Source organism: Heterocephalus glaber, unplaced genomic scaffold, assembly GCF_053883595.1.
Source record: "Heterocephalus glaber isolate CG9 unplaced genomic scaffold, H.glaber_assembly_v1.0 deba00000122, whole genome shotgun sequence".
In the NCBI taxonomy this organism is placed as follows: Eukaryota; Metazoa; Chordata; class Mammalia; order Rodentia; family Bathyergidae; genus Heterocephalus; species Heterocephalus glaber.
In genome coordinates this window covers 73,141,033-73,154,634 of record NW_028258138.1, presented here as the reverse complement: position 1 = coordinate 73,154,634, position 13,602 = coordinate 73,141,033, and the positions used below count along the sequence as shown (strand labels likewise).

The 13,602-nt window shown below is 41.6% G+C and overlaps 2 protein-coding genes across 6 annotated transcripts in view; one reads left to right on the top strand and one right to left on the bottom strand.

Moving 5' to 3' along the window:
* Positions 1–13,207, top strand: part of Hspbap1 (HSPB1 associated protein 1) — a 78,097-nt gene extending 64,890 nt beyond the window's left edge. For 4 of the 5 annotated variants that reach the window (XM_021251277.2, XM_013068811.3, XM_004873610.4 and 1 more), the window contains 3 exons: positions 1,325–1,408; positions 12,316–12,426; positions 12,529–13,207. In XM_021251277.2, coding sequence (XP_021106936.1) covers positions 1,325–1,408; positions 12,316–12,426; positions 12,529–13,059 — 726 coding nt within the window. In that variant the 3' untranslated portion in view covers positions 13,060–13,207. The remainder of the gene's footprint in view (positions 1–1,324; positions 1,409–12,315; positions 12,427–12,528) is intronic. The other variant, XM_013068810.3, reaches the window with a different exon arrangement.
* On the bottom strand, positions 7,641–12,316 carry LOC147830490 (PRAME family member 12-like). Its single transcript, XM_087181694.1, has one exon. It carries the CDS (start codon positions 8,943–8,945, stop codon positions 7,641–7,643), a length of 1,305 nt encoding a protein of 434 aa, XP_087037820.1. The 5' UTR covers positions 8,946–12,316.
* Positions 13,208–13,602: the final 395 nt, after the last annotated feature.

Below are 13,602 nucleotides of genomic sequence, written 5' to 3'. Positions count from 1 at the left end.
TAGCCAAATTTGGATTTATTTTGTCTCTTGTAACTATTTTCCTTACATCTTATACATTCTTTGATTCACCCAAGATAGCTCTGGTTCTCACTACTTCAATGAAACTGTATTTCTGCATTAGTGTTCCATCACTGTGACAAAATACCTGAGAAAATCAGCTAAAAAAGGAAAAAGTTTATCTGGGCCCACAGTTCCAGGGTTTTCAGTTGATGGTTGCTTGGCCCTGTCACTTTGGCCTGGTGGCAGCACAGCAGCTCCCAGTATGCCACAGGCTGGCAAGCATGCCTTCAACATGGGGCCTTTGGGGATCCCTCCAAACCATAGCAGCCTCTTCATGATGAAACCCATGGCCCTTTATGATCATTTCTCCCACAAGGAACTCTTCCCACCTCCAGCCCTGCCCTATCCGAGCCAGTGCCACTCATTTGCTAATCCAAAGCTTTATGTCATCTCCATGTGCTGCTCTGGTACCGAGTCTGGATGGATGCCATCATCCGTGCCCCACCCCAGTCCTCCTGTCTAGTAAACCTTCCTATTTAGAGCTTAATAGTCATGGAAAGGACCACTGCAAGAATCTCCTTGCTTCCCAGTCTCTCTCAGTCAGTTTTAACCATCCTCCCACTCAGAACCTCTCAGCAACTCTGTGCCTCCAGGTAAAATCCTTACTCCCCAGGCCCTGCCTCCCATGATTCCCTCTGAGACCGGCCTGCTTGCTACCTCCCCTCAACAGCTCCACCCACTCTGTCTCTGCCACTCTCCCTTTGACACATCCTCATTCTTTTCTCTAACTTCTCTTCTGTCCTCATTCAAATCATGCCTCCTCCTTCCAGGTTGCTCTCAGCTTCCCTAGCTCAGGCCTGCTTCCCCCACCCTTGGCATTCTCAAGCGCTGAACATTCTCTGATCACCACTTATGTCACACCCCTTTCTGTACATCACCTTCTCCTTGGCTAGATTTTGAACTCTGAAAGAACAGAAACTATGTTCTATGTAGTTTTTGCCTGTGCCCTTTCTCAGAATACATAAATTTTTTTTTGTGATGAAAAATTAGAATCTTAAAAGTCTTTGCTAAAATTTAAATGTAGACAGAAAAGGCCCAAGATTAAGAAGAGTAGAGAAGCTGGCAGAATTCTTTTTACAATATGTGAATTTGTTGATTAAAAGAAGAAAAAGATTATAGGGTTTGTTTATTTGTTTCCTTTTCCTTCAGCACTATTATTTTGAATTGATTTTATTACTTTTCTCCTGGCAGTTTCAGTGGGACTCTTACTCTGACATTAAAGTGAAATGTCGGATTCTTGTGCTATTTTTTGTTTTGTTTTCAGGTCCTCTTTGTTCCCAGACACTGGTGGCATTATGTAGAATCCATTGATCCTGTCACTGTCAGTATAAACTCATGGATTGAGCTGGTATGTTTTTGTTGTTTTCCTTTTAAAAATAAATTAAGTCTTGCTTTTAAAATGCACAAAGCCCATCTATAAAATTTGATTAATTTTCTTTAACCAACACTCTAGGATTACATTGCTTTGATATACTGTGATTCTGTCCTCTGTTGAGTTTGGAAATAGAATTTTTAGAGATGTGCCCCTTTCTTTCTTTAAAGGACACACAGGTCTGGCATGGTGGTGCACGCCTGTAATCCCTGCACTTGGGTGGCTGAGGCAGGACGATCACTTTGCATTCAAGGCCAGCCTGGGCCATATAGTGATTTCACAGCCAGCCTGAACTACATAGTGAGACCCTGTCTCAAAAAAACAAAGAAAAAAAAAGACAGGCAGTGGGCCCTGACATTGAGTACAAGTCCATTCCTTGGTCAGTGTTAGGAAAATTGTGTTGGGCCTGACTGGATCTATCTGCCTTATGCTGCCAGTACCATCCCACACCATCTGGACTGGAAATAGCCATTTCCTTGTTCAGAGTTCTCATTAGTAGTTGCAGAAATCTCAGTCTTGGCTTTTACATTTTTCTCAGAGCACTTGGTTTGTATTTATTTCTGCCAGAAGCCTTTCCCCACCAATACACTGTGCCTAATTGTGGCTCCTGCTCTATTTGGCAATTACAGTTGTGGCCTGTTGTGCCCAAGTCTGTCGCTGTCACCAGGGGCTTGGAGTGTGCCAGTGCCCTCATTAGCCCCAGACCCTGGCTGCATCTTTGCTCTCCTTAACCCAAGCCCTCGATTACATCTTTCTGCTCTGTTTGGCAGCTGCACTCTCCTTTGGCAAGCTTCCTCTCTTTTGTTAATGGGAAGGCTTTGGAATAGGTGGTGCATCAGGAGTATTAAGACAGAAAGCTGTGAATGTGCACTTAGAGAAGAGAGGAAGTGTAGTCTTTGGGGCTTAGGTGAGAGCATGGTGGAGATTGGTAAACTCATAGTTAGAAATGCTGCCTGTAGCATGCAACCTGGAGTTGCACCCAGTGCTGAGGTGGAGTCCACGGAGTCCCTTCCTCCACCAGCGCCAAAGTCACATCTGCAGTAGCCCTGACAGATGCTTTGCCTCCCCAGCGAGCTCATTAGTGTTAAACAGTGGAGCTGTCATCTGCCTGCTTATAGCCCCATCCATTATTTCTAAAACTACATATTCTTTGTTAAGTGTTTGAAGATAACTGCCATGTGGGTCTTTATAGTGTTCTTCCAAGCACAAAAACTCTTAGCTTATTTCCTGGAATGTTTTTGTAAGACTCGCCCCATCCCATCCCCGGACTCGTCACTGTCTTGGTCATGGACTTGGAATCAGGGAGGCTCAAGTTGTGGGTCACCTTTATGAGCCAGCTAGGTGGTACTTAATCTTTTTAAGCCTTGGTTTTCTCACTTGTAAAACGAGGATTATAACTGACCCTGACTCAGGAGAGTTGTTGGGATGCTTAAATTCACCAAGCAATGTAAAAGCATCCAATATAGCACCTGGCATACAGGAAGTGTTTACAACTGAAATTGCGGTGAGGAGGCAAGGAGAGCTGTGTGCTGTGTCCAGAATAGCCCTCGTCACGCACAGCACCTCACACTGAGTACCAGCAGGCCTTGTTTATAGGATTTCTGCCTCTCATGACCCTGAGCCTGTGTTTCTTCAGTACTGCTTATAGAATTGCATTAGTCTTGTTAGTAACCTTATTTCACTTCAGGTTCCTATTCAGCTTTAAAATAACCATGTTTTTTCACATCATCTGCTGTCCCGTCAGGTTGTCCCTGGTCTTAACATTGGTAAAGCTGATTCTTCAAGTCTGAATCCAGCACTTCACAGTCATCCCTATTAATTTTCATCATGTTGGCTCAGGTGAACTTTCCAGCTTGCCAAGATAATTTTTAATTTCATTCTCATCTGTACCTTAGTGAAGCCCCTTCAGGCTGTCCATCTAAGTGTGTCCTTGCTCTGTGGCATGACAGGCCCTGGTCCCCTTGTACTTTCTCTGCTCGAGACTTAGGAGTGATCATTTCCACAGCAGCCATGCTTCCTTTTAGTGGGGAGTGGTGTTTAGAAACAGATCTGGTTTCTGAGGCGGTTCATTACTACTGGTTCTAAGTCCTTTAGTGAGGCAGCTAGAGTGAGACAGATGGATGGATGATAGAGTATTGCTATGTTTACATTTCTAATTCAGTTTTTTTGGTACCGGGGATTAAACTCGGGTCCTTGTGCTTGCGCAGCAGGCGTCAAAACCACTGAGCTAAATCCCCGGCCCTTAATTCAGTTTTAATATAGGGCTTTTAATTTGTTTTCTATGTTACGAATTTCTTATACTATCCTTATGAATAGTAACATAATTGTTTTATCCCATTTTTTTTCTACCTTTTTGAGACAGGGTCTCGCTATATACTTCAGGCTGGTCTTGAAAGCACTATAATAGCCCAGGCTGGCCTCAAACTCACGGCAGTCCTCCTGCCTCAGCCTCCCAAGTGCTGAGATTATAGGCAAGTGCCACCACACCCAGCCATATCCAACTATATATATTTTTTTTATAGTTTTATATATAATATATTTTTATATATATTATATATGTTTTTGTATATATATTTTTTTATTTTTAAATTTTTTTTTGGTACAGGGTATCAAAGTCAGGACCTTGCACTTGCAAGGCAGGCATGGTGCCACTGAGCTAAATCCCTAGCCCCAACAATATATTTTTTAAGATGTCAAATTTACAGTTGAAATTCCAATACTAATAATTACCACTAGCCATAAGGTTTGCAAGTAAAATTCTTGGCAGTCCTTTTTGTCATTATATTATATCCCACTAAGGAGGTAGGTGCAAAGTACTTTGTTCACAAGTCATTGTAAAAAATTGGACATGGTGGTGCAGGCCTATAATTGCAGCTACTCAGAAGGCTGAGGCAGGAGATTCACAAGTTTCTGTCTCAAAATAGAAAAAAAAAGGCTGAAGATGTAGTTTAGCATTCTCTGGAATCAATCCCCAGTATCCACCCACTCCCAAAAAGAAGTCATTGTAAAAGAATAGCTGCATTACTAATTTGATATTCAGGGCCATTTATTTCACTTTTAGCTTTAAATTTTAGGATTTAATGACTTTTTCATTTTCAATCTAATTTAATATTTTGAATATGTAAAACTTTAATTTGTCAAAACTATATAAAAGGTACATTCAGGGAAGTATCCCTTTCATCCCTGTCCTCCACCCAACTCCTCCCAGCATCCATAAGGATCCATTTTTATTCCTTGCTAGTTCGTCATTCTAGTGTGGCTTTGGGGGTAAACATGTAAATATAAAAATAAGTAAATGAATACATACATATATATATAAGTAAGTCTTTATGTATTCATTTATTTATGTGCTTATCCATAGATATTCTTTCATATTTCCTCTTCTTTCTTACAAGTAATAATCTATAGGGTTCTCTACCTTGGTTGTTAATTTAATAATATCCTGAACTTGACTACATGACAATACAGAGAAACATTTTTTCCTGAATAGCTACTATATAGTAACCCATGACGGGAGTGCTCCACTATTGTTCAGTGTGTTCTCTGTGGGGATATTGGGATTGTTTTCAGTCTTCTGTAATTGCAAATAATGCCAGTGAATGACTTTGCATATACATTGTTTTATATTTGCTGAAGTGTGTTGCTGGGAGAGATTCTTTGCCAGGTCACAGGGTAAAGGTATCTTTAATTTGGTTACGTATTACCAAAAATCCACTCCACCACACTGTGGCATTGTTTTGCACTGAGATTAATGGCATCTGCTGGGGAAGCTGTTCTTCCCACAGCCTCCAGCAGAAGGTGTTGTCTAACTGCGGGTTTTTGGTTTTGAGTCATAGAAAGACTTTACCCCTTTTTTAGGTCATAAAGGAATTCACCAATGTTTTCTTTTAGAATTTGGACTGTTAAGCTTTTTGTTTGTTTTTTGCATTTAGATCTCTCTCATTTGGAGATTTTTTACTAGTGTGTGATGTAAGGTTGAGATCTAATTATATCTTTTATTCAAAATGGTAATAGGATTGTTAGAGACATCACTTGTTTTAAAGCCTGTTTTCTCCTGGTGATTCAAAATCACCTTAATCATATACTGTATTAAATATCCATATGTATGTGGCTGCATTTCTTCCATTGATCTTTCTCCCTAGTTTCCATCACTCTTACACAGGGCTTCTCTTTTTTTTTTTCTTTGTAGTACTGAAGATTGAACCCAGAAACTACACCCTGGGCTACATCTCCAGCTCTTTTTAATAGGGCCTTCCTAAATTGCAAGGGCTGGGCTGGCCCTCCCACGGTGCTGGGATTTACAGGTGTGAGCCACCACACCTGACTGCACCCTGCTTTAGAGAGAGTGTAAAGCAAATCTTTACTATCAGAAGGACTAACTGCTTTTCTTTTTTTTTTTTCTAGCCCTCCCTTCACCGCCTCCACCTTTCCCTATTTACAAAGACTTTATTTCCATTTTTTCCATTTCTTAGCATTTTTCCTTTCCCTTCTTTCCTTTCCCCTGCCCCTCCCACTACCCCTACCCCTTTGGACCTTTTCTTCCTATTTTACATTATTGATTATTCATTCTAATCATTGGTACATTTTAGGTATACAATATAATGACATTTATCATTGGAAATTTGCACCTTTACATAGTCTCTCTTAGTTCTTATTTTTCACCCTTGCCCAGCCCTCCCTTCAACCCCTCCATTCCTCCCTATTTACAAAGATTTTATTCCTATTTTTCCACTTTCTCATATTAATCCCATTCCCTTCTATCCTTTCCCCTAGCCCTCCCACTTCCTTCCCCTTTGCCCCTTTTCTTCCTATTTCACATTACCTATTATACATTTTAGTCCTTATTTACACTTTCAGTTTCTCACACCAGAGAAACTATTCGGTATTTATACATGTGTGTGCTATTTATTTCACTTAAGAGTATTGCCTCAGTGTGCATCCACTTAGCTATAAATGTCTCTAATTTCTCATTTTTGATGGCTGAGTAGTACTCCATTTTATTAAGAAAACCACATTTTCTTGATCCAGTCTCCAGTTGATGGGCATTTGGGCTGTTTCCAAGCTTTAGCTATTACAAACTGTGCTGCTATGAACATGGGCGCACATATATCACTGTGGTATGATTCTTTTAACTCTTCGGGGAAGATCCCCAGCAGTGTCACTGCTTTTCTTTAGAAGTGTTCCCCTGGCTGTTCATGCATTTATTTTTTCATATGATCTTTAAAATCAACTTGTCTAGCTTCAGGGAAAAACCTACTAGTATGTTTATTCATTCCATATTAAATTTAATATGAACTTTATGATGTTGAATTGTCCTGTCCAAGAATGAGATGACTTTCCACCGTCCAAGTCCAGTGTTCTTTAACGTTTTCCTCATTTGGGCTTTGTACATTTCCTCTTTTTTTTTTCTTTCCGGTACATAAAGTTTATATTCCTTGTGTGCTTGGGTGGAGTTGGCACATGTGCATAACACATCATGATTCCTTCTTTCATGCCCTTCTCCTCCTTTCTCTCCCTCCTCCCTCCATTCCTTGATCCCTTTCCCATTTGAGAAAGATCTGCCTCCCTACTTCCTATTATCTGTCTTTTACTTTGCTCTTTCTATGTTAGGTTTTCCTTTTTTTTTTTAAAGATTTTATATTGATTTATTTATTTCTGTATTTAATCTTTTTGGGAGATAGTCTCACAATGTAGCTCAGGCTGGCCCTCAAGCTTAAGGGGACCCTCAGCCACCAAAGTGTCCAGACACTGGATGTGTTCTACCTTTCTTGCCAAGAGTCCCTTTATGCTCATTGCTTGACAATCTATGCAACACTAACTTCAGACACATGTGCGTGAATTCACTATTCCATCGTCACTGATACACTATAGACAACCCTCACAGTTTTAAAGAGGAAAGGTTTACCTGGTGTTATAGTTCAGTTCATAGGTTGGCACAGCAGAGGGAGATAAACAGAGGAGGGTGAGAGACGGAGCCTTCTAGGCCACGCCCCCAGTGACCCACCTCCTCTGACCTCGGCTCATTTCCCTGCATCACATTGAGCTGTAGACTCAGTAGAAAAGTCCGCTGATGAGGATCATGCACCCATGATCCAGTCACTTCTTAAAGGCCTACCTGTGAGCACAGGAGGCTTTGAGGGGACCTCTACAGAAGAAAGATACGGTCACCAAGCAGGGGATTCACACAGCTGTCACATCTAAACCTACTTCAATAGCGATACTCTCCTGTGACTTCCCAGTTCCCACTGGGCTCCAGCGTATACAGTTGGCACACCATGCACCAATCACAGGAGTAGGTACAGATCTGGACCAGAAGGGATGGCCTTTTGTCCATCAGTACCGGTGCCAATTTAGCACAGACCTGGTGAAATTTCTCAGGGTGCACAAACTCTGTAGGAATCTTGGACTCATAGCTCTCCAGTGGGGCAGGATACAGCCCCTGGGTTAACTGGCTCAGTGTGCTACACTCATGCAGCGGGACCTGAAGGATGCCCAGGGAAATGGGGTTCCCAAAGCAACTGAAGGTCTTGAGCTGGGAGCAGCAGCTCAGGGGAGGCAAGATGGCAAGGAAGTGGACATCTGTGATGTCACAGCTCTCTAGGACCAGGGTCTCCAGGGTGCTGGCCAGTTTGTCTAGCAGAGCCTGGAGGGTCTCCGGGTTGAATGACTTCACTGAGAACTTCCTAAGACTCAGGGACTTCAGCTGGCTCGTGCTTGGACAGTGGGCCAGATGCTTTAGGTCAGATTCCTTCAGTGGACTTGAACTCAAGGAGAGGGTCTCCAAGGGGGTCTGGCTCCTGAAGATTTTGTGCAGAGTTCCTTCCAGGAAGAAGGTGTCATCTATATGCAGCTCCTGGAGAATTTGCCCCTGTCCTAAGTGAAAAGCGTAGATGTGGGAATGCCTCTTGTTTTTCCAGGCTGAAGTATATACTTCTTGGCTCAACCTACTGAAGTGAAATGTGCGAAGGTTCATCATCTTCTTGAGCTGAGGGACAAATGCTTTCATGCTTTCCCGATCCCAGTCACTGGAAACGTCCAGCTCCTGGCTAGAGTCCAGTTGCACGGCACGAAGAAGCTTCAGGATTGTAAAGACAGCTTTGGACTTGATCATCACCTTCTCACAGCTCAGGTATACTGAAGCTTTTCTCTTCCTGGCCCACTTCAAGAGACAGAGTTGTAATTCATCACAGGTGGCACAAGACCTAATCCAGGCTTCAAAGCAAAGGTGCGCAAATATTGTCAAGGTCGACTTCTTCCTCAACCCAGGATTGCCTCCTTCCTTACTGCGGGCATCTTCTGAGTGGGCAGCCCTCATGGCTCTGGGCCCTACAGTCCAGAAGTCCCGGTGTACATCCCTCCAATCCAACACCTGCAGTCTCCACCTGTGGTGAACCTTCTGGGACAGCTGAATGTCAATTCCTTCCAGTAGGACTTGCAAGGTCCATAGGTTTCTCTGTTGCAGTGTGATTTCTCCAAACTGAGAGTGTGGGGTCTTTGGTTTCCTCAGAGTCATCAGGGTCCTCAAAGGGAGGCAGGGGAAAGGCCAGGCCTATACCATCACTTTCAGGACCTCATTGTGTTCCCTCATGAAGGCCTCCATGAAAATTTCATGGAAGATCAGGGAGGGCAGGTCATGCAGAGCAGTGCTGGCTGTGATGTCACTGTTCAGCAGGCTCTGCTTGGTCAGCTTATACAGAGTGGGTTCTGTGTAGTCATCCTGAAAAACTCCTGTAATAAAGCAGTCTGGAGGCTGAGGCAGGAGGATCGCTGTGCTTTCAAGGCCAGCTTGGACTACAAAGGGATATCAAGGCCACTCTGAACTAAAAGGTGAGCCTGTTGCAGACAAGGGTGACAGAGCTGTGGGATCCTGGCGGGACCGGGCGCTGACTGGAAGCTCCAGGACTGAGCCTGTTAGGTTTTTCATATAGGGGAAACCATGCAATATTTAAGCTTGTGTGTCTGATTTATTTAATTTATCATTGTGGTATGAAGGTACAACCATTTTCCTACAAATGACTCAAGTTTATCTTTCTTTGGCAGAGTAGTTCTCCATAGTATGTAAATACCATTTTCTTTATCCATTTCATCTGTTGATAGAAAGGCTACTTCTAAGATTTAGCTATTAAGAATTGTGCTGCTATAAACATGGCTATGCATGCATTACTGTAATATTAATCTTTAACTCTTTTGGAAGATACCTAGAAGGGGAATAGCTGGGTTGAGTAGAATTTCTAGTTTTAGTTTGTTGTACATTTCTTTTTAAAGTTTATTACTGGGTATTTCATCTTTTTTTGCTGCTATAATGAGTAGAATCTTTTCCCTTATATCTTTTGACTTCATACTGGTAAACTATATAATAGTTGTGATTTTTTTTGTGTTAAGTTGAATTGTTTTATTTTGTTGTAATTTTTATTGGTTTTCTTGGATTTTCAGGTGAAAATTAGGGTAGTTTTACCTCTTCCTTTCCAATTTGCTTACCTGTGATTGTTTTCCTTCGTCTAATGACATAGGCTGGTACAACCAATTTAGTAATAAATAACGGAGAGACTAGGTATCTTTGTCTTGTTCTTCACTTTCGAGAGAATTCTCCTAGTGATTTCTCTGAGTAAAAGGCTAAATGCACTCTTCGCCAGACCATCCCTCTGTCTGTTCCCTTCACTATCTTCATTCTCATCCTTAAACAAAAATATTTGGTCACCCGTATATTGACCCATGTATATTGTTTGTTCTCTTCTCCTGGAGAACACTGACTGACAAGCCATGTGGTGTAGGAGTTCCATTCCTAGATACATACCCAAGATAAATGAAAATACATATCCACACAAAAATATGTGCACAATGTTTACGGTAGCATCATTCATAACAGCCAGCTCCATCTGCTGATGAATGCATAAGCAAACTGTAGTGTGTATACAATGAGATATTTTTCAGCCATCAGAAGGAATGAAGTACCTACCCATGGTACAACATGGATGAGTCTTACGGTGTATGAGGAAACCAGTGATACACGGTGTATCGATAGCTAACTGTATCTCTTTATATCTTCTAGTGCTTCTTTTTCTCTGGTGAACATTGCTTGATACTATGTTTGATCCAGCAATTCCATTCTTAGGTATTGTAGATATCTCTATATATTACACACATATCTCTAAATAGGTATCTAAATGATCTTTTCCTATATAGAGATAGATATCTTTATCTACCTACCTACCTATCACAGGGAGAGAGAGGTTGAAATTCACTGTAACACTGAAAGGAATTGGCTTACTTGATGGTAGAAGATGGCACATGTGACATTTGTCAGCCAGAGTAGGAGGCTGGAGATTTAGGCAAGAGTTGAAGTCTGGAGCCCAAAGTCTGTAGCACAGACCAATGGGCTGGAGACTCACTTAGGGCTTCTGTCCCAGACTTGGGCAGAATCCCTTCTCTGGGAACCTCAGTGTTTGCTCTTAAGGCCTTTGACTGGATGAAGATCATTCATGTTAGCATAATCTTCTTTACTTAAAGCCAACTGATGGTAAATGCTAATAACATCTTCACCTACACAGCAGTATCTAGACTAGTGTTTGACCAAATATCTAAGCACAATAGCCTACCCAACCGGATGCAGAATTGATTATCATGTACATCAGTGGTCTAACCTGTACAGGAATGCCCAGGCTGTTTTCCAAAGCAGCCACACCATTTTACATCCCACCAGTCCCGTGTAAGGGTTCTGACTTCTCCACTTTCTCAGCAACACTTATTAATGTGTGTTCTTTTGATTATAGCTATCCTAGTGTCTTATCGTGGGGATTTGCTTTTCTTAATTCAAAGCTATGTCTCTAAGATTCATCTGAGGTGTCACATACAGCTTTTCCTTTGTTTTCATGGTGATGTGATATTTTCTTTTGTTAAGGTACCATAGTTTAGTTATTGTCCTGTTGATGGATAATTGTTTCCAAGTTTTTACTTTCATGAACAGTCTTATGCATGTCTCCCAGCACACGCATGCAGGAGTTTCTCAAGGGACAATGCATAGGTGTAGGAGTGGTATTGCTGGTCTGTGGGGTATACACTGTGAAATAATGCCAGTGTGTTTCCAACACCACCATTAGTAAGACTTCCGTCTGCCGGTCTGCATTTCCCCACCACTTGGAATTATCAAGCCCTCTTTTGCCAGTTTCATGAGTTTCTCAATTTGCATTTTCCTGGAGGTTAAGCATATTTTCCTATGTTTTTTAGTCAGATAACTGCTCTTTCTGAAATGCTAGTCTGTGTGAGTTACCCAAATTAGGTCATTTGTCTTATTGATATGTTCAAATTCTCTGTATATTCTGGATATTAATCTTTTATCAATTATGTTTATTACAGACATCTAGTGTGTTATTTCCCGTATTGTTTTTTGATTAAGTTGTTGATTTTAATGTCATTTATCATTAATGCTACAGTTTTGTGCTTATTTCTTAAGAAAGCTATGTTTAGCTACTGCATTATTGTAGTCAAGCTTATTTACTATAATTCTTTCCCTTATCTTCAAATAACTTGTTTCCAAACTCTACAAGGGTTACTCCCCTGTATATATGGTGCTTTTAAAAACTTTAAACATGTCAAAGAATGGAGAAGATAGAAAAAAAAACATCATAAGGTGGTTTATACCTGAGGTCTGTGTTTTATAGACAAAATACATATTTAACATGATTGGTGAAGTCTTCTGTACCTCTTCTAGATGGCAGATAATAGTGAATACTGTGGCTTTGCCAGTAGCTTACTCATTCCTTCTGTAACAAAGCGTATATTAATGAGTGGGACACATAATCAAAAGACACAGAGTTCTCTGTTTTGAGCCATGAAACATGGAGACAAATACTAAAAGTGTGCCTGTTTTTAAAATCTCAATTTAGGAAGAGGACCACCTAGCCCGGGTGGAAGAGGCAGTAACTCGTATGGTTGTATGTGCACTGAAAACTTCCGAGGATCCACACAGCACCCGAGCTTGGTTAAACCCCACCGAGGTACTCTGGTTTTTACTGTGGCTGCTGGCCCTGACTAGAGCATTTGTTTCAACCTTAACTCAGTGTGCACAACCATTCCAAAGAGTGTTTCTTTTCCCTCAGGTTGAGGCAACATCCCATGAAGTCAACTGTCGCTACTTAAATGGAGCTGTTTCTGCCTTTTTTGATCATCACAGAACACCCAAGGCAGTAGAAATTCAAGCACTGAAAACAAATAGGGAGAATGTGGAAAAGAAAGAATTAAATGTGTCCAGCCACATGGAGGTGGCCCAAACACACAACCAGGACTTAAGCCTGGCACCTGGAAAACAGGATGCAGTGAGCCTCTTTGGCCCTGATCTGTTCCCTGTAACACCAGGACCTAAAGAAGAACACCCTTCAGAAAGAGGTGGCATATTTGAAAAAGATGGTAAAGAACTGGTTGACAAAGATGGAGAATACTTCGCAAAATCCTGCTGTGCCAGGAGGCAACAAATGAGTAAAAGTGAAAATGTGGTGGAACAGACTGCTTCAAATAGTACTCCAGGCCTATCTCAGGCATTCATTTCTACAGATGATTTGCTGGACTGCTTGGTGAATCCACAGGTAACCAGAATGGTAGCGCAACTTTTGATACAGGGGAAAAGCTTGTGATTCTCATAGAAGGCAACTTTTTAAATAACATTTAAAATATATATTTGTAAAATACAGTATGATTTTAAAATAAAAGATGTAACAGCAGAAGGTCAACCTGCACGTTTATAAGTTCTTACCTAATTAAATTTCAGTCTGTTGCCACCTCCTTCCGTGAACATTGCCTTCTCTCCTCCGTGCCTTCGCCTGACCTCCCTGTCCTCTCAGCCTGTATCACATGTAAGCCCCAGTGTTTCGAAGCAGCAGGCAGTCTCCATCAGCTTTCACCAGGTACTGACCTGCTGCTTGGTCTTGTAAGTCAAGCTTTCTGGGAACACTCCCAGGCCATTCATCTCACATTGCCTATGGCAACTTTAGGATTACAATGACAGAATAGAATTGAGATCGAGACTGTGTGGCTTCAAAAACCAAAGAGAAAAAATAAATTCAGTATCTATCCTTTACAGAGTTTGCTGGATGGATTCCAGCCTGGATCTGAGGTGATACCATGTCTAACACCAGCAGAATTCTCAGCGGTTAACTTCTGTCATCTAAAGCAAGACA

What these genes read in the sequence shown, in the direction of transcription:
- LOC147830490 (XM_087181694.1), bottom strand. Translation starts at nt 8,945, where the DNA reads ATGACTCTGAGGAAACCAAAGACCCCACACTCTCAGTTTGGAGAAATC.